At 33.7% G+C, this 23,610-nt stretch overlaps 3 protein-coding genes and 1 long non-coding RNA gene across 5 annotated transcripts; 2 read left to right on the top strand and 2 right to left on the bottom strand.

Moving 5' to 3' along the window:
• Nucleotides 1-374: 374 nt before the first annotated feature.
• LOC143146784 (uncharacterized) lies at nucleotides 375-4,178 on the top strand. The gene is made up of 6 exons (XM_076311410.1): nucleotides 375-542; nucleotides 635-2,623; nucleotides 2,721-2,836; nucleotides 2,906-3,144; nucleotides 3,655-3,811; nucleotides 3,882-4,178. Exons 1-2 carry the CDS (start codon nucleotides 469-471, stop codon nucleotides 864-866), a joined length of 306 nt encoding a protein of 101 aa, XP_076167525.1. The 5' UTR covers nucleotides 375-468; the 3' UTR covers nucleotides 867-2,623; nucleotides 2,721-2,836; nucleotides 2,906-3,144; nucleotides 3,655-3,811; nucleotides 3,882-4,178.
• Nucleotides 862-5,834, bottom strand: Hacl (2-hydroxyacyl-CoA lyase). Its single transcript, XM_076311407.1, has 12 exons — nucleotides 5,682-5,834; nucleotides 3,879-4,020; nucleotides 3,690-3,774; nucleotides 2,929-3,110; nucleotides 2,681-2,857; nucleotides 2,349-2,590; nucleotides 2,095-2,280; nucleotides 1,924-1,999; nucleotides 1,595-1,832; nucleotides 1,430-1,537; nucleotides 1,235-1,358; nucleotides 862-1,159 (listed from the first exon to the last, which is right to left on the bottom strand). The coding sequence occupies exons 1-12, from the start codon at nucleotides 5,724-5,726 to the stop codon at nucleotides 1,064-1,066; spliced, it is 1,701 nt and encodes a 566-aa protein (XP_076167522.1). The 5' UTR covers nucleotides 5,727-5,834; the 3' UTR covers nucleotides 862-1,063.
• On the top strand, nucleotides 4,538-21,623 carry LOC143146783 (sialin). Of its 2 annotated transcripts, none has more exons than XM_076311408.1 (5): nucleotides 4,538-4,922; nucleotides 15,668-16,511; nucleotides 16,965-17,284; nucleotides 18,165-18,409; nucleotides 21,046-21,623. In XM_076311408.1, the coding sequence occupies exons 1-5, from the start codon at nucleotides 4,871-4,873 to the stop codon at nucleotides 21,199-21,201; spliced, it is 1,617 nt and encodes a 538-aa protein (XP_076167523.1). In that variant the 5' UTR covers nucleotides 4,538-4,870; the 3' UTR covers nucleotides 21,202-21,623. The 2 variants fall into 2 exon arrangements, with proteins under 2 accessions (XP_076167523.1, XP_076167524.1); XM_076311409.1 differs by lacking the exon at nucleotides 4,538-4,922 and adding an exon at nucleotides 11,223-11,436.
• Nucleotides 18,165-23,159, bottom strand: LOC143146785 (uncharacterized). The gene is made up of 3 exons (XR_012992079.1): nucleotides 22,942-23,159; nucleotides 22,460-22,554; nucleotides 18,165-22,381 (listed from the first exon to the last, which is right to left on the bottom strand). It is a non-coding gene; the product is annotated as an uncharacterized LOC143146785 (long non-coding RNA).
• Nucleotides 23,160-23,610: the final 451 nt, after the last annotated feature.

The following is a 23,610-nucleotide window of genomic DNA, read 5'->3' as shown; positions in this document are numbered from 1 at the left end:
ACGCAAAAATAATAACAATAATTTTCATGCAAGTTACTTACAAGGATAGTTTTATTTAGTGAAAGATTATAAACAAATGAAATTCATATTAAACTTATTAATGAAAGTATGTTACAAAATGACCAATGAAAAAGTAGCACTTCTTGAATTTGAAGCCTGTAATGTTTGAGGAATTATTTACATTTGATCATAAACAATATAAAAAATCCCTATTTATTTTGATAAAATAGAGTAAATTTCAAAGAAACTTTTAACGATACGATTATATATATATTTTTATACTAAATATTAGTATTTAAATTTAATTTTAATTGTTTTTGAAGTTTTTACTACTTTGTTTCAAGCACACATTACATATAATGGACGCCTAGGACATGTTTTTAGTAACATCGCGCCATTTTGTTCCCTGATACTTCACCTGTTGCTGTAAATATCAGTTTGTTGATCTGACGCTTGTGCGGAAATGCAATGTCAGAAGAATCTACTATAGAATTTCAGATTCAGGAGAAATTATATTCTATTTATCAAGTTGCATCAAAAATGTAAGATTTAAATATTTTATAAGTCGTAATATTTCCTCTGTTCTGCAAATTATTGATATAAATAAATAAAAAAACATTTATTTGGATTTTAGAAAACAAGAGTTAGACATGATCAATCAACTTATAAAAGGAAAGGGACAGCTTCGTGAAACAGTAGTTCGTACAAATGAAATGTTAAATACAGTAGCCAATATAATGGAAGTAAGTGTTGAAAATAATTTATGTATTAATGGAGAAGAAAATGAATTCCAGTCCAATTTAAAGAATGTTATCTCTTCTTCTGCATTTGAAAAAGAAATGAAGCAGTGTTTAGATGATACATAACATTAACTTTCGTTGTTAAATACTTTGTATATTCTATAAATATTTATATAAAAGATAAAAATGAATATTTTTATACAGAGTATAAAAATATATATGCAAGCATCTTCCTTTCACCTCATTAATATTAGATCCACACAAATTACTATAATATATTTTTCTCCCACTTTCCATATTAATTATTAACAGAATGAATGAATTTAAAGTTTTGATTCTGTCAACCAACTGTATTTTTGTTCTTTACGATCAGCTTGAGGATTAATCATAATGTTAATCACACTAGGAGCATCATTCACCTATAAAGAAGGTTATTTTTTGTTAAAATTCCTTGGTTTTACAATCTCTGTACTCAAAATATGAATTGTACTTACCCGAAGACATAACTTCATTGCATGTTGTATGTCTTGTACAGTTGTGCAAAAATGTCCTTTTCGACCAAACATCTCCATCATTTTTTCATAATGCGTTTCAGATGTTAAAGAATGTGGTGGTGTTCTAAAAATTTACATGTATTCAATATTATATACTTTTGTAAATAATATGTTTAATATATTACAAAAACTTACACTTGTGTTGGTTCTCCTGAAGCTTGTAATTGTCTAAAAGTTTCTATGTCCAAACCACTGTAAATACCATTGTTATTCACAATAATAATAATTATAGGAAGTTTATACCTGAAATATTGAACATTATGAGAATGAATTTATTAGATGTTTATTGATTTAAATTACCTAAACATTGTTTCAATTTCCATCCCTGAAAATCCAAAAGCACTGTCCCCTTCTACACAAAATACTTTTTTCATAGGCGCGTTGTTTTTGCAATAAAGAGCAGCTGCAATAGCAAAACCTAAACCTACCCCCATAGTACCAAAGGTAGCTGCATCTAATCTATGACGGGGTTCATTATTCAATAACATTGTTTTTCCGATATCCATTGTGTTTGCTCCTTCTGAGCAAATGATAGAATCTGGAAAATACCAATATGTTCTTATCAGTTTCTTTCCCACTAATCATTATCCAATTTACTTATATTAACATATATCAAAATAACTATTAACCTGGTGGAATAATATCTTGAATATGTTTGAAAACAGTATAGTAATTTAGAGGTACAGAAGTATCAATGGACATTCTCTGTAAAAAAATAAAAAGAAATGTACATACATTTATATCATTTAATATTTATAACATTTCGTTAATGATTACTGATTTACAAATGCAATGCTTACATGAACCATTGCTTTATTTTTATTTGCTTTAGCTAAAAGATCTTTCCACCATGGATTATTTCCATCAAGTGACCATTTTCGGGCTTCCAAAATGCTAACAAGATATTCCACTGCTGTAGATAGATCAGACTGAATCGCAACTGCAGAAGGAATGGAATTGTGCAATTCTTCTGGGCATAAGTCAATCTAAATTACAACCATTATCTATATTTTCATTTATCATTGATTATTCGTCTCTATGCCATGTGCAATACCTGTATCACTTTAACGTTATTTTGAAAACGAGGTGGCCGACCAAAGTGTAACATCCAATTTAATCTAGCCCCTAGTAACAAAATAACATCGCTTTGTTGTAACGCGAAAGTTCTTGCGCTGGAAACACATCGTTCATCCGTGTCTGAAACGACACCCTTTCCCATTGGAGTTGGGAGAAATGGAATATTCGTTAAATATACAAGATTACGAATTTCTTTTTCTGCTCTGGCGTAAGCAGCACCTGCAAAATAATATTGGATTCAGTACTTTGAAGGTAAGTGACTTTTAAAATTAATACACATTCTTAATGATGCATGATATTATTGACAACCTTTCCCGATGATTAACAGTGGTTTTTTTGCTCGCATAAGAAAGTTGGCCGCTTGTTCGACTAATCGCTGATCGGGATATATCAGCGGCGGTGGTGGACAAGGCGCCACTTTGTATATTTTATCCTCATCGACTGACTGATTCAATATAGTGGCCGGTAAGTCCAAATATGCAACGCCTAAAAGTAACATCGACAATACACTGTAAAATATTGTTCTCTTTCCAGCAAATAATATGATACAAATATACCTGGTCGACCGTAAGTGGTGAGTCGAACGGCCTTTTCTACATGAAGCGGTATCAGCGTTGCCTGTGGTGGTCTAACAGCATATTTACAATAGGGCTTACTAGATTCTACCTGCGGCCATTCCTGAAAACCGCCAATACCTTCGTGATCTTGAGGACAGGACCCTCCAATTACTATGACTGGCCTACATAAATATTTACGTTCCATGAATTTCGATGGTATTCATTACCAATACCTAATCGTGAGAAATAATAATTATCTAGATTTAATTTCAATACCCCTACTTATTATACTAACTTTTATAATTTTCAACAAATTTCTGTTTCCGTTTTCTGCATCTTTTAACACGGTTACTACACGACATGTTTACATAATCATTATCTAACTTACATGCTATGTATTTTCTTTAATAATATGGCACATTCAATGCGAGTCGGGTTACGCAATCGATCATAATAATTTGGTATAAGATTACCACAAGATAGAAAATAAGTATGCATGTTTAAGCACATTAAAGCCTGTCTATGATAAGACTTTAATATATTCAAATGAAACATTTGCTTGGTAGAACCTTTAGAGCATTGTTTATGTACAAACGTTTTCAGTCATTGTAAGAGTCCCCTTCAAATAATTTATCAGTTTTCATTGTAAAGTTTTCATGCGTATTTAAGTATGCATATTTAAAATCATTATTGTAATATGTATGCGATTTACAATTTTTATAACAGAAATAGCACACAAAAAAGAGTCAGACGATGCTCACCAGCCATTTACTTGAGCGTTGGCCATACCACCGATAACGTGAAGCAGTCCTGGCCCAGAGACGCATAAAACCACCACTGGTCTTCCTAATTAAGAAAACAAAATTCAATTAATGAATAATTGGTACTGAAAATTTCAATTAAATTTTTCCTGCGCGTTTGAAATACGATTTATGATTTTCTCTGCTTACTAGTCAGGTAACCGTAAGCTTGCGCGGCGTAGCATGCTGCTTGCTCATTTCTAAATCCAAGATACTGTAGACCTACAGCTTGCATACACAGGGCCAGGTCAATTACAGGATGCCCCATTATTCCGAAAACATATTCGATATTCTGTTTAAACAAAAAAATTTTAAATGTAATAATTGTTTTCTTAATCGTAGTACATTTAGTAGTAACATATATAAAGTATTCTATTTTTATCCACGTATCACTGTGTTTCAAAAAATATGTTACATGTATACAAAATAATATTAATTATTAAAAATGTACATCTCAAAAAAATGTTGAAAACAGTGACCTTGAAACATCCTTGAAAATCTTTAGCCTGCCAAATTTTTTTTCGCCACATTTAAAATAATAAAGAATAATAATTAATTAATTAATAATTAAAATAAAATTATATTATAATTACCCCTTATATTAATTTTAAATAAATATATAAACATAATTTTATTTTATTGAACGATAGTTTAGTATTAAACGATATAATATTAGTATTATTAGTCTACGCCATGTATGCATTTGATTCGCAGCGTCATCAGGGTAACAAGATTGATGAGAAGTCGTCGAACGCGATAAGCCTGGCAAAGAAAACCAGAAAAAGCGCAATATCTAATGCTTTCGCAATATATGAAGTTATACAATGAACTTGTATTCCTTTTCTCAACGGTAATTAAACAGTGGTAACAAATGAATTTCCGAGACATCAAATAACATTGTTTAAAATAATTAATCATCAATGTTAATATCAATCGTTTGTAAGTTTTCTTGACGAGTGTGTTATTTACGAAGGAAGTTACCGCGTCACGGGAAAAAGTTGTTTTGTGCCTTGAAAGAGAAAAAGTCGTCACGTGATGTACACCGTTTGAAACGAGCAGTAAATAATGTACTAATCGAAAGGTGAATCAGGAATTCAAATTGAATAGAATTAAAGTAAAAAGGTCCATCAGTTGGAAACAGCATGTTCCGTTACGACGATGAACGAGTTCCGCTTTTACCGCGATCAAAAATACGTGAGTGTATTATTTTTTGTTATTTCACTAACTTTCGAATAATTCTTTGACAAGTATATAATTTTCAATGAATTTCAAATGGATACGTTGAATATTAAAAAAGATATGTATGTACAATTATTTAATCAGGGAGAAATAAATAAAAAAATTGTGTATTGTTAATTTGTGTGACAATTCTTTGAAATGGTTCATGTCTCAGTTTACAAAACACGAGACACAAATATTTGGGGATTTCTGATGTTTTTGCGTTTGGTAATTCATACTTATTTATCAGTCGTTAAAAATTTGAAACATCTTTTTCAAAAAGAATTTTTTCTTTTATATACAGTTATGATATCGTATATGAAGAATTTTTTACTTTTTTTTTTAACATATAATGTTGCTTAAATTATAGTACACTTAAATGCATTCTTCGCTTCGTTATAATTGATAAGGTAATACTAAAGATACATAAAAATACATACATACAGACACACACACATCATACATACATATTTGTGACGTATTCCCAGCAAATGCAATTCTTTAGAGCATATAAACAATGAGGAACAAAGGACGATAATAAACCATACCAAAGTAATCAATGCTTTTATTATCGCAATAAGAAAAAATATTTCGATGACAATAAATACATAGAAAGATCGATATATCGCGTTAACAAATGGATACGTATCATAACCTTAAAATTAACACTCGGAGTTAGGTCTAGTAATGAAAGAAACAATGAAAATAGATACGGAAAAAGAGGAAATGGGGTACCTGCTCTTTTAAAGCCTCTGCAACAATCTGATTGCCGTTCTTCATGTTTCATTTAATGTTAATCTGTAACGTGCAAAAAACGATACAGATTTTTAACTGCCTTGTGTAAACTGTTTAAAATATGAATGTGCATGAATACATTGCATCTAAACGGCTACGCCTCTGAACTTTGGACTTTACAATGATTCGTTATATGAATATCAATTCATAAATAATGATATTAGTTTTTTAAATATTATTCGAAGAACAAAGAGTTTGAAATTGCACAGAGTATGTTTTTATGTTCATTAAAATGATAATTTGACAATATATACTTGTGTATATTTATACTTATATTATACGTACTATATTACGTTGTTCACAACGTGTACTAAAATAATTGTATAGAGAAGAGCGTTTTCATTGTACACATAAAAAAGAATATTAGGTGTATTTTCATTATGTTACATAAAGAGCTATTTGCGTGTACTTGTACATTTTTCCCATTGAGCGACTTTGAAAAGTAAATCCTGAAAAAAGATTAATGTATAAAAAGGGCTACTAAACGCGGACATTTAAAGGAAGCTATAGTTCTTCTTGAAAAGATGAAGTTTACCTTGACATCAACAGCTGCACCTGCAGAATGTTGTCAAGGAACAAGTTTCTCTCCGAAACTACGAATCATGATAAACATATCGAATTTTATTAAATTTTTTAGACAATGAACTGTACTGATTAATATTGGTCACCCAGTGTAAACGTATGCAAGGTTATTACGGAACAGGTAGTACAGCCAAGCAGAAAATGATTCTTGATATAAAAATAAGTTGAAAATGCAAACAATCTTTCGTAATAAATTTTGTTAAATTGCTTTGCCTCATCATTTCTATATATTTCATTCGAAGCAGAAGCGCCATTTCGCCCGAGGGGGGAGGGGGGAGGGGGGAGGTTATAATCCTCTTGTTATGCGAAATAAAAATTTTTCATGTAGAAATATGTGGTTAACATCTATTTCTATGAATACATTGTTTAACGAAGTTTAACAACTGTAAAAATATATTTTTCTGGTATTACTTTAACCTTTTCAGGAATGAATTTTATTGTATAAAATACACTAAAGCTTTATTCTAATTAATATTGAACCATGAAATTTATCAACCTTGTAAACATGTTGTGATACAACATTCGGATGTTTAATTATTATTATTTGATTATAATTACATATTTATTAATGTATTTAAAGAAATTGAAAACCCTAAAGACGTTATATATACCATTTATATATTTAATAAATATCTTTCCTAAATTTTAGTTCAATAAAATTAAATATGGTACTTTTGGGATTTTCTATAAATTCTGGGTGCGGAAATTGTCTCTGTTTTTAAGCAATAGTAGGGGAAGGCGCCTGGTCTCCAAATGTCTGAAAACCACTGCTTGTAACATGGGCTTGGAATCGCAATGCAACGAATTTTTATATTCCACGAAAATGTAGATCTTTGCAGAACAAAAATTTTATTTTACATTTTCGATTTATTTTTCGACGAGAATTTTACTCAATTGTGTGTACCATTTGTCACGCATAAGAAATAAATTAAATCCGTCAAGTTTCGACAATAAACCTAGGGAAACCGAGGTTTTATTGCATTCAAGGACACGCTGACACCCGAGCAGGTTAATGTTGGAAATTCCCTGCCGCATTAGCAGAAGGTACGTGCAAGGGGTCTTCTAGCAAAGGATAATGGAGTCCCGAATTGTTGACTTACAGGATACCTGGAGTACATTGAATTCGAGGAAAATGAACACTCTTATTCCTCTTTCGACAAAACTTACTTTCGAAGTACCTTATTGTTGACGCGTAAACCTCCCTGAATTTACTACGAGTAAACGCTGTTATTTATTACACCATCTACTGTGTTGTTTTATTCCTATAGAAGGTACATACATATATGTTACTCGTTACAGTACATGTCATGTTTTGTATCGTACTATTATTACAACATTTTCCAAACTTCATTAGGAACACTTTATTTTACAATACATTCATGGGACACTGATAATCTTTCGTAGATATTTCATTTCCAAAATAAAACACATATAACGAATGCTGAAATACGTTTTATTTATGAAATCAAAATGCAAATGAGGATTAATTTATGCAAATCATTTAAAAATTGAAGCTATATTTTATATAAGAAAAATTATATAAATATATACCAATTATATATTTATTTATTTTATTTTCTCAATTACTAATCATAATTGTTCGCGAAAGAATGTTTAAAAAAGTTGAATTATTATATTTCATGCTATATATATTTCAATTTTGTTTTAAATTGCAACACCTTCATTATATTACGATCACTCAAAAATAGTTTTCGGGGAAATTTACCTATACTTGAGAAATAAAAGAAGTTCTAATAGACGCGATAACAAACACTTAGAATACGATCTGTGCTTGGTAAATTTGAAACCGTATCAACAATTTATCTGTTTGAGGAATTGCAGGAATGCGTCGTCAACGCATACAACTAAAAATCAGATTGCAGTTTTCAAACATGCACGACAGTCAATCATTGCATCAATGAGGTTAATCGAGGCCACTTTGAACACTTATAAAATAATGCAATAACTTGAAACAACTGAGTGCATGTTTCGTGACTGAAAATTTCGTGGATTTGTGTGTTCACAAGGAGTTAAAAATTCTATCGGCAATTCTTAGTCTTTTTCAAAATTATATTTCTAAAAATTCCTAACCTTAATAATTTGTCATCTTCGTGGCCTACGATATGTGAATAAAATCATACTCTAGTAATAGAAAACTCATAAATTTACACGCGATCCAGTATTTATAAACTTTAATCATCGAATTAAGCATGAATTCATTATTCGGTTGTTTGAATTTTTACCGTACACGTGTGTGTTTCTTCTAACAAAACATTTACTGTTACCAATTTTGTTCACTAATTATTTTCTACACTATAGAGTACACGCGAAAATGTATGCGTGTAATCGTCGCTTCTGAGCGGCGAATATTTTACCTGTAAATTGATTATTTGGTTGACCAGTGACGATACCTGAACTCGAAAGTGCATTCAGGTAGATAGAACCCTATTGAATGCGCCGTACGCGGAAGGAACTGTCGATTTACTTGAGTCGAGAAGATTTTCGCTGGAAACGCGCGGCGTTTATTGTCGAAGGGTATAGAATGGTTCCTGTACATAAGACGACCTAACGGTTAAAGTGAATAATTATTTTCTAGCAGGACAGTTTGTGCGATTTCAAGGTGACCAGGAGCTACCTGAGACGTTTGAAAATATATTTTAATCAGCACGAACAAACGATAAAATTTAATAAACAACGACCTTATAGGTAGATGGAGACAACACTTGAATACTATTCGAATGAAATATTTTTAATATGATTATTGGAATAAAAAATTGTGGCGTTCAATCAATTGTTATTACATTCGACTACTAAATTTGTTTTATATTTTAATTATATTTCTACCTATGCTCAAATGGAAACTTTATTTAAATAAAAAATAAAAGTTTACCTTAAATAAAAATATAAATTCACTTGACAATTAAAACGAGGATGAAATGTTTATTTCATTTTTCCCACTTTTTAATGTGGATGTAAAGATACATTGATAAATTTGATAATTAGCCGCTTCAGGAATTTTACCATGTATGTGTAGAATTTGTTCTTAAGTTAAATATCGTAATATGGAAATAATCATTAAAATTATGAATAAACATTCGTAATTGAATTTTCTAATAATATAATAGGTAACTCAATATCATCGCAAAATTAATAAATGTCAAATGTTCAAATAGGAAAATTCGACAAAAGAGGTTATAACAATAATATATTCTGCTCTTGGATAGAATTATAACCTCTCCGTATTTAAACATTGTATTCTTCTTTCGTATTTAATCGACTCTAAGGAGCATTGAATATTTTAACGAACACAAAGTCATTCAATCAAACTTACATCATCTTCGTACATAAATGTGTTTTTGAGTTTTAAACGAAATTTCTGAGAATTCTGCAACACTCGATATAAGAGGAAATAAAAGTTACCGCGTTTATTTTAATTCTTTCCACTTCCTGGCGCGGATGTGGTATGGGTTCAGCTTCCGGTTTCAATTAACATTGCGATCGACGTTGATGAGTATAGATTGCGTATTATTGGTAACTATACTTTATATCGATCAATGAATGTTTATCAATAGACATCGAAAACAATCAGTGCCTCTGTGCAACAGGACCGCGTCAACGTTCGATTCGATTCGATTCGATTCTTAATGATATTCGAGCGCGAATTCGATTTTAATGTCGAAAAGAAAAAAAATGGCGAACTCGATGAAAAACGTAAATATGTTGTTTATCGGAGGACAGTTGTATTGTTTTGCGAATTCTTCGGTGTTGGAGTGTCGTAATGGTGCAAAAATCCGACATCGGAATTTCGTTGCGATTGCACGAATTTACAGTGCGGTCTACGAGTCGTGGTATTACGTAAAACAGCGGTGAATTATTGAAAATTAAGGAAGCCGCATTTTGCGATGTCAAATCTAGAAATGCACAAAACAACACACGACAATGGATGACGATTACATCTCAATTTTTCTACGTTTACTTTTCATTGAACAATTTCCATTCAGTATATAATAAATAATTCAGTCAGTTTCAGTAACAACTTAACCAAACTTTCAGTTATACAACACAGAAAAATGAGTACAATTTTTCATACTGTGCTATATTAGTTTTAAATTTGTATACTTTAGTTTATATTCCTTTATTTAATATAGCTATTTATATATACATTTACTGTAAATGATATATACTTTTAATTTTAGCAATAAAAAATTTCTATGTAATATAATGTAGCCACTTTCAATAATAATACAACTAAACATTTAAAGTTACATAGCAGATATTGCAATTTTTTATATTATTTTATGTTGAATTCTAATTTTTAATATGTCTATTTTAGTTTCTTTATTTAGTTAAGATACACATATTTATTATAAATTAAGGTTACTATTGAACAAAGTTAAAGAATTCCAATTTAATAATGTTTAATTGAATAAAACAAGAATATAATTGAAAATTTAAAAATATTCAACAACTGAAGATATTGCAATTTTTTATTCCGTTTCCTGATATTTAGTACAACTATAAGATGTAACTGGAAGATGTTTCTGATCATTGATATATTTTCATCAACTTTAAGAAAAATGTGGCTGGACATTTAGAATTAATTTAACAATAATAAATGATTGACAAAATTCTTTATCTTTATGCACATTTGTACACTATTGCCAATAACAGCAGAGCAGTGTTCATTTAATATATTTTCGTCGCTTTCGAATTTTTGAAACTGCAGTGAAAATTCTGTATTCCATTCAACGTGGTGAAATTTTGAGGTAGACCCCCCAGGTAGGGGTGGCTCGTACGATCCCAAAATTTCAGTGTCCTTCTCTATCTCGAGGAAGGGATGTACCTGGTATCCCCACTCGTTCTCACCTGCCGACTCCTTAAATACGCAGGCTGGATGAACGATGTCATCAGTCAGTCCTTCGGTCGGTTTCGGGTCTGTGCTGCGTCTAAGTTTCCGACCGATCTAGTTATCGCGTTCGAGTTAGTAATTTTCGCGGTTCCTGAAAGATGTCCCGAGGAGCATCCTGCACGTGAGCCTGGTGTGTGCCGCGACATCCTCCCTGCTGAAACCACACAATGTACTACAAGCGGTTATTCAAGATCTTCTTTCCACGTGAGTGTAATGCCCAGTTTCAATTCAATTTTAACATTGTAATTGGATGATTCGATACTCACCGGCGATGGTTTTTCTTTATTCAACTTTTACGTGTTTAAACAACTGGACCGGATTCTCGCGTTGACAATATAACGTCTTTAAATGTTTAACGGTTCAAGATTCGTGTTTGTCTCGGCATTTAACGCGATCTTCGGAATTCTCGGCACAGTTTTCGATCGATGCCCGTTATATAACCCTATTTTATACCGATAAGATTTCGATCGATGCCCGTTGCTTAGCTAATTTAAAAATCGTTGCTCGCGTAATAAATATTTTTGTCCAGCCTCCTTGAACTCTCAAGTTGACGTTTCTTGTCCCGGACATTGTTCGAATTTTTCGTAGCGTTTTAAACGCTCGGAAAATTGCAATATCGTCAATACATTTTCCAGTTTCAAACGTTGTCCTCTTTTACGTGTAAAAATTAATGTTTGCATCAGTGGGTAATGTCTGGTGGGAGACAAAGTTTCACATACTAAATGTAGCAATAACAATTGTGTAAATAATAGTGTACGGTAGCGGTAGTTTGTAAACACGACAGCGGTTGGAAAGTGGTCGCGAACTTTCGTTGGTAATGGAACTACGTCGTTGCTAGCTCCGAGTAATAGGTGTTCGAAAGTTTCAAATAGTATATAGAATCGTTGCCCTATATTCGTATTCTCGTGCGACACAAAATTTTGTTACACGAGTATAGGCATTTATCGGATACGGTTTACCGTGTTTCAATATTCCAGTCTGAAAATAAAAGGCGCGTGCGCGTGTTTTCGAACGCGGGCTTTCGCTCGTGCCCGATCGGCCAATCTCACGTTCACGTGAGTTTGGAAACTTTCATCCACAAATCGTTTCCGTTATCGCTTTCTTTCGACAACATTTGTGACAATATTGTTACAAATAATACGGTTTCCATGCGACAATCCACGATTTTGATGTAACATTTGCATGACGTGACTCTTCGAAATATAGTACAGTTGAACCGTTACACATTTGTAATGGTATATCAGTGGTGGGATTAATATATCTCCTATATTTTTTCAATTTTCTGTAACTTTATAAGAAGATACATTCAAAGAGCAGAATTATGCTATTACACGAGTAAATATTGTTTGTATCGATTTGCATTGTACAAACTATAATGCATGTAGTGTTGAACACAATTCCTTTGTAATTTTAAAAGCATACTCTTAAACAAAATATTAAGAAATGATAATAAGCACAAATTTGAAGAGCAATGTCTGTTTTAAAGATTTTAGTTGAATATTTCGCAGTTTTTCCAAATTTGTGTATCTCTGAGTACTCCTGCTCGTTACCGAAAGGATGAAAACAGCCTTTAAAAATTTTTGAGTGAAAAATCTATTTAGTTCAATGTTTCCTGAAGTATTAAACGTAGGAAAAAAATTACGTTTACAAGTTTTATGCATCAGAGTTTAAAACGGCTGATTCAGTTACCTAATCAACTTCCAGGAACTTTCATTTGTTCAAATAATACATTAAAAATTAATACATCCGCGTTAATCTTTCTTCTAAAATACAGATTTCCACGTAAATATGTGCATGCTAACTGCAGATCATAATACGAAATGCAGACATTTTAAAAATTCAATATACAATAGTAATAATAGCAAAAACAGATAAAATGGAAAACTATTTTTGCAATTTACACATTTATCTGTCCTTGAACGTAGAAAATAAAATTCGTAATACAACGTATAATACTTACTGGTTAATTTTGTCAAATTAATTTGATTATTTTTTTTTTGCACTTGAAAGTGACAAATATTGATAATACAAAGACAATGGAAAAGTGGGTTATCTTTTAAATACAATTTCAGATAAATCACGCTCGTCAAGGTACATTGTTTATAATTTGTGTAATTTCGTTTGCTATCAACTTTTTACAAAATATTATTATCTTGTCGACTTTGTTAGTGCAGGGAATTTTTGCTCGTTTAAAATACAAAATCGGATATAAAATACGTATCGGATTGAAGTATAGTGATTGAAAAATTTGTAACTTTTTTACAATCTATATTACAAATAAGAAATCTATTCAGTAATCGTTCCCGTTTGGAATATACCCAAATCTTAATTAATGTAACTAATTTTGTCTCACAGGTTAGTGTGTATTTTCGCTAAAATAATATTCATAGAAATTTACAGTTACGATAGACGTCGATGACCTGTTTACAGAACGTGTTGCAACTTTTGAACAAAACTTTCTTTTACGTAAACATTATACCTTCCGTTGATAAATTATTTTTAGATATAACGTATGAAACTTAATTTTAAAAATTCGATAATTTGTTGAACTTATCGAAAGGTCTGAAGGTAGGAAACTTCGAAAACAGGCACGAATCAAATATAAAGTTACATAGGGCAAACATCGTGCAATAGCAACTATAATAATAATTGACTTGGAAAAAGGTTGCGTTCCTCCTGTTAGCTAGTAGTTAGCAACTATACGTTGGTTGATACATTTTATTCCAAGTCCAATGTTTATCCTCAAATCGATTCAGAAGAATGGGGCCATTGTGTCGGGGCACTTTACTGGTCCGAATGCTATGACATGGAAACTATTGCGTAAGTCGATCGCGAACAGGAAGAACCTCGAATTTTCAATAATTTTTTCGATACCGAATTTATTCGAACGTATACCAATAAAAAGAATACCATAACCGTACTTTGCCATAAATATATTCACTGTTGTCAATATTGAATGCTACTTCGATAAATACAACCTGTACCAACACACGAGCTACGAATTGTATATACCAAATTGAAATATTTTATTGCTGCCAGAGTGGTTTGTTAACGTATTATCGCAAGGTAGTAAAAATCATTCGTGGCGGATGAGGTGGCGGTAGAGAAGTTCGTTAACGTGTTATTGTAAGATAGTGAAAATCGACCATTGCAATTAGTATGTTAGGAACTTTATCCGGAAGATATTCACTCTTTTCAACGTATTTTCAACAAGTGGTATTTCCAAAGACACGTGTATTTGTGTTTGAAATATATATACATATATATATTTCGATGCAAATATAAATGAAATTTGTGTGTGTGTGTGTGTATTTCAATGTAATTATAAATGAAATTAATATATATATATTAATATTATATACATATTAATTGATCTTATATATATTTTATATAATTATATATATAATTTCATTTGTATTCGCGTTGCACCATGCGTGTTTCGAATACGAACAAACTGGTTATAAATTTAATAAAGGAGCACTATGTATACCGGACTGCGTTACTTGCTTCAATTTAAAGTTGTCAGCGCCTGTACCAACCAAGACCCTTCTTTCTTCTAAGCGGGCGTCTTGTTTGGTGCTGGTGCGGATGACTTTCTCTTTGAACGGAAGGAATTAATGCCACCTGAGTGTGTATGTATATGGTGTGGTTTTTAAACTTGATTTTTCATTCATTTATTTGTATCTGAAACGTTGCTGTGAACACGTAACACGTTTAATTCGCGTTATTGATACACGTTTCGTAGCTGTGATTATTTCACTATGTTCCTGGTGTCAGTTACGTCCGTGGTGTACGGGTAGTCGCGAACGTTTTAAAGTTCGCGCCAAGTAGACAGATACGGGAAAGCCCCGCCCACTAGGGGTGGATCTTCCGCGACCACGCCTATACCCCTTCCTAGTCGAGTTTCGATGAGCATCAAACTCATCGGTGACTTTGACTTTGTCATCCGTGGAAGCGTGTCAGTGTGTTCACTAGTGAGGATTCAAATTTTTCATATTTCTCGTCATGTCTTCGCGAGAGTGATATCGATAGATTGGCGAGGATTTCCCGATAAAAATGAATCCAAACACGACGTTGTCCGGACTATTCGTCGACGATTTTTCTGTGACGAATTAATCGTTGGACGAAAATAATTGCACATAGTTTCGAATATAACAGTCTTGGTTCAGTATTTCGTATATTTTTACACACTGCAAGGTATAACATTCGAAGTCTTGCAATTCTTCACGGTACGATATGAGTTACCGCGCTAAATTTATGGCGATTGAGAATCACCTTTTGACTGTATAGGGTTAATTTTTCCATTTAATTTGATTAAATTTCTATCGTTATTAATATCAGTGTACAAAGTGTTGTCACTTTACGAAGTAAGTATAAAAGGGTGAAACAACCGCCGTCGAGCGTCAGATTCTCACGAGTGACACTTTACCCGCAGGATGGATCCCGATGCGGTTGATAATTTGCATGATGATGTTCACGGCTTGCTGGACGAGCTACATGTGCCGTCTGCAGATGCCGATCCTCGTGGTGCCTATGATCAAGACGGTAGGGAGCAACGACTCGGGCGGCGCATGCGCGGAGCAACACCGTGTACGTCGCGCGATATCGTGGTTGGATCCTGGCGCGGATTTAGAGGACTACGTTCTAACGGAGAGGCTTCGAGCTGCACAGGAGCGGGCGAGTCGTGATACATCGCACGTTCTTGTCCCACGGGACGCGCCTTATCAGCGGTCGGTACGCCCACACGACGCTCCGATACAACTATTCGACGGGGAGCCGTTCGACTGGAAGCCGGAAGTGAGGGGACAGCTGGTAGCTGCGTACAGTTACGGGAACGTTCCTGGCAACTTTCTCGGGGGAGTTTTGGCCCTGCGTTGGGGACCCAAACACGCGATTCTTTGGACTTCCTTGCTCGCCGCCACGGTGTCCCTGTTGAGCCCGATTTTCGCGCAGCTACATTGGGGCGCGTTACTGTTTACCAGAATCGTGATCGGTATTACCGGTGGGATCACGTTCCCGGCGTGCCATCAACTGGTAGCCCAATGGTCCCCTCCAAACGAAAAGGCACGGTTCGTTTGGTCCTTGCTAGGTGGCACTTTCGGGACTATTTTCACGTACCCCATGGTGGCTGCTATCGCGGAAAGCATGAACTGGGAGAGCGCGTGGTACATCCCGTCGTTGCTGATGTTTGTCTGGATCCTGTTTTGGGCGATGTTGACCTACGACAACCCTAACGAGCATCCCGGTATCTCGGACGAGGAAAAGCACTACATTTTGAAGTCAGTATTTGGGAAATATAAAACACGGTAGAAAATGGTGGTCGTTTTTAAGAAATGGTACAAAGGCTAGTGTTCGATACTGTTTATCGAAATTTCTATTAAGGTTCCTTGTTTAACTTTCGTATTGTGCATTTCGCTCCAAATTTATTTACAAGTCTACCAAACGCGTCTCCCGTGGAAATAACTATTACATCACTCCGCGTTCTAGTTATCGTCTATAATTCCGAAACGAATACGATAATAATGCGGGAAAAAATGGTTGTTCGAGAACGATGACCTCCGCATATTTCAAGGTCATCCAAATCAACAAAAACTGTAGATCCAATTCACTTGCGAATAATCACCGAAAAATCTATTTTTCGTCGAAACAGTGTCATAGAAAATACTAATAGCATCTCGATCGGTTTTTGAAGCAAAAGATTTTTGTAAACACTGTACAATGTATTGTTTCAGCGCGCAAGCGGGTACAGTGAGGGCACAGAAACCAACGTTCCGTCAGACGCCATTCTTGGCGATATTAACCTCGGTGCCGTTTCTCAGTCTGGTCTGTTGCCATTTTGGCAATCTCTTCCTCCTGTTCTTCTATCAGAACTCGATGATGCTGTACCTGACGAAGGCTCTGGGTTTCCAATTGACAAAAGGGGGCTTCGCGGCAGGTTTGCCTTGGGCAGGGAGGTTGTTCTTCGGGTTCTTCTTCAGCTGGGCAGGTGACACGATCAAACGGAGGCAATTTGTGTCCATCGGTGTATTACGCAAAGGTGCCACCATTTTCTGTGAGTACTCCAATTTGATTATTGAAAAACTAGAAGTATCAAAGGGGTCTATTTGACCTGTACGGAACTTCCTTTTAAAATTACTTAATTGTCAATGGTGTATTGGCTTTGAAAATTATTGAAATAGACAAGCAATAATACTAGTAAATTAATTTGCCCTTTCCCCAATCCAATTTTAAAATGGTTGGAATTTTATTAAATTTTATTTACGAGTCTGTGACTCGTCGAAGATCGATTTAAAATTTACAATTAACTTGTTTTTAATTTCAATCGACAATTACCTTTTCTAATTACAATTGGCAATTAATTTTTCTAATTACAATTGGCAATTAATTTTTCTAATTACAATTGGCAATTAATTTTTCTAATTACAATTGACAATTAATTTTTCTAATTACAATTGACAATTAACGTTTTTAAACGTAAAAATGAATTGACCGTGACAACTGAGATTGCAGTTGACAATTTGTTTATAAAATCGTCAATAATACGAATGACTGGCCGAACATATTGAAATTAACTTACAAACATTTTTAATCTCCCCGTAAATACATTCGAAGCTTTTTGCACTCTAATTCTATACATTATATTTTTCTTTTTCATTTATTTTCATCCTTATTTTTCACTTACAGTAAAACGCTTAACGACTATTCCGATGTCGTTTCAGAATCAATCTAACGTGTTATTCGTAAAAAGACTTTAGGAAAATAAGTAAATCAACGAATAAAGTTTCCATTCGAAGTGCGTGAACATTAATCGAGGATGACGCGGTGCGTTTTATCGAGGAGTTTGTGTATTCGGAACGAAAACGCTTAAATTCTACATTTTCCTCGCTCACTGTCGATCCAATTAATGATTCATGATTTATTCTCCGTTGCAGCTCATCTGATACCCGGTATCTTTCTCATACTGGTCGGCTACGTGGGCTGTCGATTCGTTCTGGCGAACATTTTCCTCATACTGGCGCTAGGTTTCAATGGCGCCGCCTCTATCTCGAATTTGTCGAACAATCAGGACCTGGCGCCGAATTTCGCCGGTTTCCTTTACGGTATCATGAACACGATCGGCAGCGCTTCCGGTATCATCATCTCTCCACTGGTGGAGGAGATCGCCGGTAAATACGGGGTGAGTACAGTGTGCTCGTGCATCCTGTGATTCTGTTTTGTACGCGCTAATTACATAATTTTTCGCTTGCACGACAACGACACTCGGTGCCAGGTATCTTGTTACAGCTTGTCGCCAGCGTGAAGGTGCTCTTGGCATACTCGAGACCTCAGTCCAGCTTTGTACTGTGTTGCGTAACTCATAGTACGGGCAGTACTGGGGAATTGTGTACGCGATGCATCCGAAATTAGTCGCTACGCTATTTCCTATGAATATTCGACCCTGGTGTGTCTGTATATGCACACGTGTGTCTATGTATGTACATATGTGTCTATGTATGTGCGTATGTATGTAAGCAAATGTGCACGTGTATGTACATGTATGTGTGTGTACGTACAGGGTGTCCCAGTCGTCACCGGTCGATTAGAATCTCGCGCTATTTTAAAACCGTCAAACCGATCGAGCTGAAACTCGACAAGCGTGATCTAGACAGATGGGAAATTAATTATGTAAAAAGTGCACCGTGATCTTCAACGCTAACGTTAACGATTCGGGGTAAGAAAAAGGTGAATCGACCGGTGACTATTGGGACACTCTCTATACGTACACGTGTTGTGTATATACACGTACAAGTGTATGTGTTTGTGTATGTACGTGCACTGTCCCGCTTTTTTCGATGGTTTCACCCGGGAGAGTTTCTCTCCGATCGTACGAAAGGCTCTCGTTGTTCATGAATCGAATTCGTGTCCCAACGAGAGACATAAAAATTTCACGGTGGGTATACGTGTCCTGTAATCGTGGACTAAAGAGGTGTGCTAATCGTTAACCGCGAATGCAATCGCTCGCAACCGGCGGGAGAGAAGGTCTCGACCGAAGAACGTACGCACTCATGCTTGTCCAGACTCACGTGGTGGTGATGTCTCGTAGGTACTAATCGTCTCTATATCGTCGCAAGTTTTATAGTACGAGAAGTACCTACAAGATCGCACCGTCCATGATTCACTCTCGCTTCCAATGTTCCATGCACACAACTAATTATCCAACAGCTTCGCCACTGTCATCTTAACTGCACTGCACGAGGTTACGGGTATGTGTGTCGTTGATTTGTTTGTTCAAACACGTTCTGCGATCGGAGTTCGCGTTCAGCTAATGCACAGTAAAAAAAAAATAATAGATAACGGTAAAAGTTATTGGGTTGTTCGAAAAGACATTTCGTTTTTTCGTTTTTTTTTCTTTCTTTTTTTTTTGGTGAAAATGAAGCACGATTTTTTTTAGAGTGTATGTTTGTGTTTAAAAGATATTTAACAGATTAATGATTTTTTTTTGCTACTTCGAAAATAAATTGCACAAATAAAACTTGTTTATAATTTTTAATAACAATTTTACATTTTTACGCGATCACTTACTTGTCAAAAACATGAACAAAGATTTGAGAGATTAGATCTGATGAAAAAATAAGCACTTTATCTTAGTTAATATTTTCAATTTCACCAAAATATTTTAATATAGCGTTAACATTATGAGAGTGCAAAAAATTCGATTTCTTAAAATTTAAGAGTTAACCTCCTAGTTTCGTTTATTGTGATAATTTATCCATAGAGGAAAGAAACTTTGTAACAATTTAAAGGACATATTTTACATTAATATTCTAACGTTGATCCCCATTTTTTGTACATAATTACCTCCGATGTTAATGTTCACGACTTTGATCATTATTAATTTTTCATTTTACAATTTTTGCCCAGTTTTGTTATTTAATACCAATTTTTAGACTACAAATTCCTCCTCTATAATTTGATACTATATTTTTATGCTATGTACTTTTTTTTTATTCAATTTTGATGATTGGTCAAATTAGATGATTGAAAACGATACATAAAGAATAGCTGAGTTTCGTTCTTGACCTTTTTAATATTAAAGTTTGAACGCTTAGCACGTGTAAAGGAGTCCGTTAGTCGTGTTTATTAAAATGTACGCCAAACGCCTATGTGCGTTCTACGCACGCATTGAGCTCATTAACTATAGCTATGAAGCACTAATACCTGTTATGTTTTTAATTAATAAATTTGTATAAAACAAGCAACGAAGCTTACAATATATAATTATTATTGCGAGTAGTTACATTCGCAATATTCTAATACACAGTAACACTAGTAGTGTAATGTATAATAAATAATATCACTAGTGTACAGTAGTAGAATCTTAAGCCATTATGTACCAGTTATTGGTATTGAAATTTATTTAAATGTTGTGTTATATTGTAGTGGGTGAAATTGAGACCCAAACAAAGTGCCCAATAATTTTTACGTAATCATTTTACAATGTATTATGAATAGACAGAATATTAAATTTACCAATCGTTTCAAATTTTCCCAGCTTTTGGTTAACAAAACATTCCATCTTGCATTATTAAATAGAGCTAATGTGTTTTTAATATTTTGTTAAAAACACTTATTTGTAGACAAGCTTAAAGTTACGATTACTGTTGCTTGTTATTTTACATAGTGCATTGTACGTAAAAGTCTCTCTTATAAAGTATATTTTAATACAATATATAATATCGGTTTTGAAAAAAAAAGACAATAATTTGGTACTTAATGCGATAACAATGAATTATTTTAGTTAGTAACGCGCGATTGTTTACATTTCCGTTTTAGAACCCTATAGAGAAATGGCAAATATTGTTCTGGATCGGCGCAGCCGTCACTATATTTTCAATGATCATCTTCGCGATTGGTGGCAGTGGAAACATACAGAGCTGGAACGAGATTCGCACTGACGATGATATAGCCACACCTCGCGAAGCGAATTAACTGTTTGGAAGAAAACTTTTGAACGTTTTACCGATGATACGTGGCACAGTTTTGTGAAATAAGTGATTCGAGAGAAACGCTAGACCGACAGAATCGTGATCACACGTGTTAAACTTTCGATGAATTACGACTGCGCGTTAGTGGAGTATATTTTAACGAACCATTGACAAATAGAGCACAGTGTCTCAACAAGGAGACGCGTGATACATATTTTAAGAATCAATTGAACGTAACTGCATATTAGGATATGTTTCTCAAACGAGAGTATGTGAAATCTATATAGTACATTGTTCGTGCGATTTCATATAAAAAATTTTGTATACCAAATATAATTGTTTGTTTTTTACGTGATTTAGAACGTTATATAAATATCTTGTGATACTTTAATGTTTCGTTATCGAATAAATACGTTTGATTTGAAATGGTAACTCTTCTTTTGCGAATCACCTATTCATCGATAAAATACTAATTATCCATAAACGTTGTTGCGTAAGAAAATATTAATCTACTGAAACAATGGAGAATGCGTATAAAGAAAATAAAGTATTTATGTTGAAAAATTAAAATGGTCTTTTGCATAGTAAAGTTGCAATATTTATTTCCAATTAATTCGTAGTATAGCGTTCCGTAACAACGTTAAAATTATCTTACATCACGCAGTCTTTTGAATTGGAAATTATACTTTTAGTACCTCGCTATTAAGAAGTACACTGATCCATCCAGTATATGAGATTACTATTTCACAATGTGTAGATGTTTCATTTCTGTCGTTCGAAGCACGTTCGTAATATTTGTACAATACAATTCACATATATTTATTGAAAAAGAGATAAATATTGCAGACCACGTATACAACCTTTCGCAAAACTTATATTTTATTATTTATTAACTTTCTGTACATTTATCATCACAGATACTTTATCAATTTTATCTACAATTATTTTTCAGTGGCTTGTTCAGCGGTAAAGTATATATTTGCTCTCTATTGTAAAAGAAATCTATTAATTGTATTTCCAAACCTAACGTTAATTTGATAAAGTAACATTTTTTGCGCATATTTTATTCCAACCGAATGTACATACTCTTCAACTTTTTTACCTTCTTCTTTTGTGACAATTAATGGTGCCTGCTCCTTATAACTTTCATATAAGACTACAACTTTGTGATATAATGTGAGTACCTGAAGATGATTGATTCATTAGCTGAAAGAACATGGATTTTTGAAGTGACGGAGATATAAACAAATCTTGTTCGATACCTGGTTAATAGTAACTTGGCCGTCTTGGTCAATAGCAGTAATTTCAATCCTTTCTTCTGGGAAAGGTAACCATTGAAGATAATGGGATGCATATTCTAAATAGGAAAGTAAATTTTGATAAAAGAGAGAATGAATAAATGCATAGAATTTTAATGTTTGCATCAAGTATATCAAGTTTATAAGAAATATGAAAAATGTATATGACTATATTTAACATAATCCTCCCCAACTCTGCCCTTTTTTGCATAACATAATTTTATGATTTATATTCTACTAAATTTGGTAAACTGCAGAAATCTACATGACATAAACAAACAAACCTAACCTTATTCGACTCTTTTGAAAGTACACTATTTTAATTGGACACGCCTTCTTCAAATGCATTGTACTAATCTGAAGCGCCAGAATTACGTGTATCAAACACTTGGTGTTAATTATCTCAGTTAGTAATTAAAATTTATATTAGGACATGCAATACCTACATCTTCCTTTCTGTCCCATATAATATTGGACAATACTGATCAATTGTCTCGACATTTTTTCGTCTCTGTCTGTTCTTACTCCTTCCAACAATGCTTCTAATTTTATTCCTTCCATTATTGTGTTAGTTGAACTAAATTATACTATTAATCATTGAGAATGTTGTGTTGTCATATTTACTAAAGGAGAGGTCAAATTGCGCAGTCCCGCCAACATGGCGCCATATTAAATTTTCCCCACCAGTACACATTCTAGTATAGGAGCCACGTGCCAGTACATATTTATTTTGGATCAGTATATATTTCCTTCGAAGAACTTCGGTGAATCGAGAGATAAGGTGAATGTACAGCTTTGATGGAAAAGTACAATTTCCGGTCGAACAGCTTAACTGACTGATCATCGTTTACGTTAGAAAACAAAATATTGTCCACGATTCATTTAATGAAAGGAAGTATTGTAATGAAAAAAATGTCAAACGCTTTTTTACGAAGAAACACGCCTTAAAACTCTCTGATCATATTTTAATTTCAATGAAAACCGATTGCTCGCAATCGAACTTTAGCTGTTTCGAAAATGAGAGGGAAAACCATTTCACTTTTTTTTCAAACTCCCTGAAACTGCACAAAGTACCGTTTAGTACACGAAATAATAAAAAACTAAAAATGGAAAAA

The sequence above is a fragment of the Ptiloglossa arizonensis genome, chromosome 5, assembly GCF_051014685.1.
Source record: "Ptiloglossa arizonensis isolate GNS036 chromosome 5, iyPtiAriz1_principal, whole genome shotgun sequence".
Lineage (NCBI taxonomy): Eukaryota > Metazoa > Arthropoda > Insecta > Hymenoptera > Colletidae > Ptiloglossa > Ptiloglossa arizonensis.
This window is presented reverse-complemented; position numbering and strand designations above follow the sequence as displayed.

Excerpts from the sequence above, each read along its gene's own strand:
- LOC143146784 (XM_076311410.1), top strand. The coding sequence starts at position 469 with ATGTCAGAAGAATCTACTATAGAATTTCAGATTCAGGAGAAATTATAT. Across the intron at positions 543-634 it reads TATCAAGTTGCATCAAAAAT|AAAACAAGAGTTAGACATGA; the intron begins GTAAGATTTAAA and ends TTTGGATTTTAG.
- LOC143146783 (XM_076311408.1), top strand. The coding sequence starts at position 4,871 with ATGTTCCGTTACGACGATGAACGAGTTCCGCTTTTACCGCGATCAAAA. Across the intron at positions 4,923-15,667 it reads TTTACCGCGATCAAAAATAC|GATGGATCCCGATGCGGTTG; the intron begins GTGAGTGTATTA and ends CTTTACCCGCAG. Across the intron at positions 17,285-18,164 it reads CAAAGGTGCCACCATTTTCT|CTCATCTGATACCCGGTATC; the intron begins GTGAGTACTCCA and ends TCTCCGTTGCAG.
- Hacl (XM_076311407.1), bottom strand. The coding sequence starts at position 5,726 with ATGAAGAACGGCAATCAGATTGTTGCAGAGGCTTTAAAAGAGCAG. Across the intron at positions 2,281-2,348 it reads ATAACGTTAAAGTGATACAG|ATTGACTTATGCCCAGAAGA; the intron begins GTATTGCACATG and ends GTTGTAATTTAG. Across the intron at positions 1,833-1,923 it reads TCAAGATATTATTCCACCAG|ATTCTATCATTTGCTCAGAA; the intron begins GTTAATAGTTAT and ends GGTATTTTCCAG.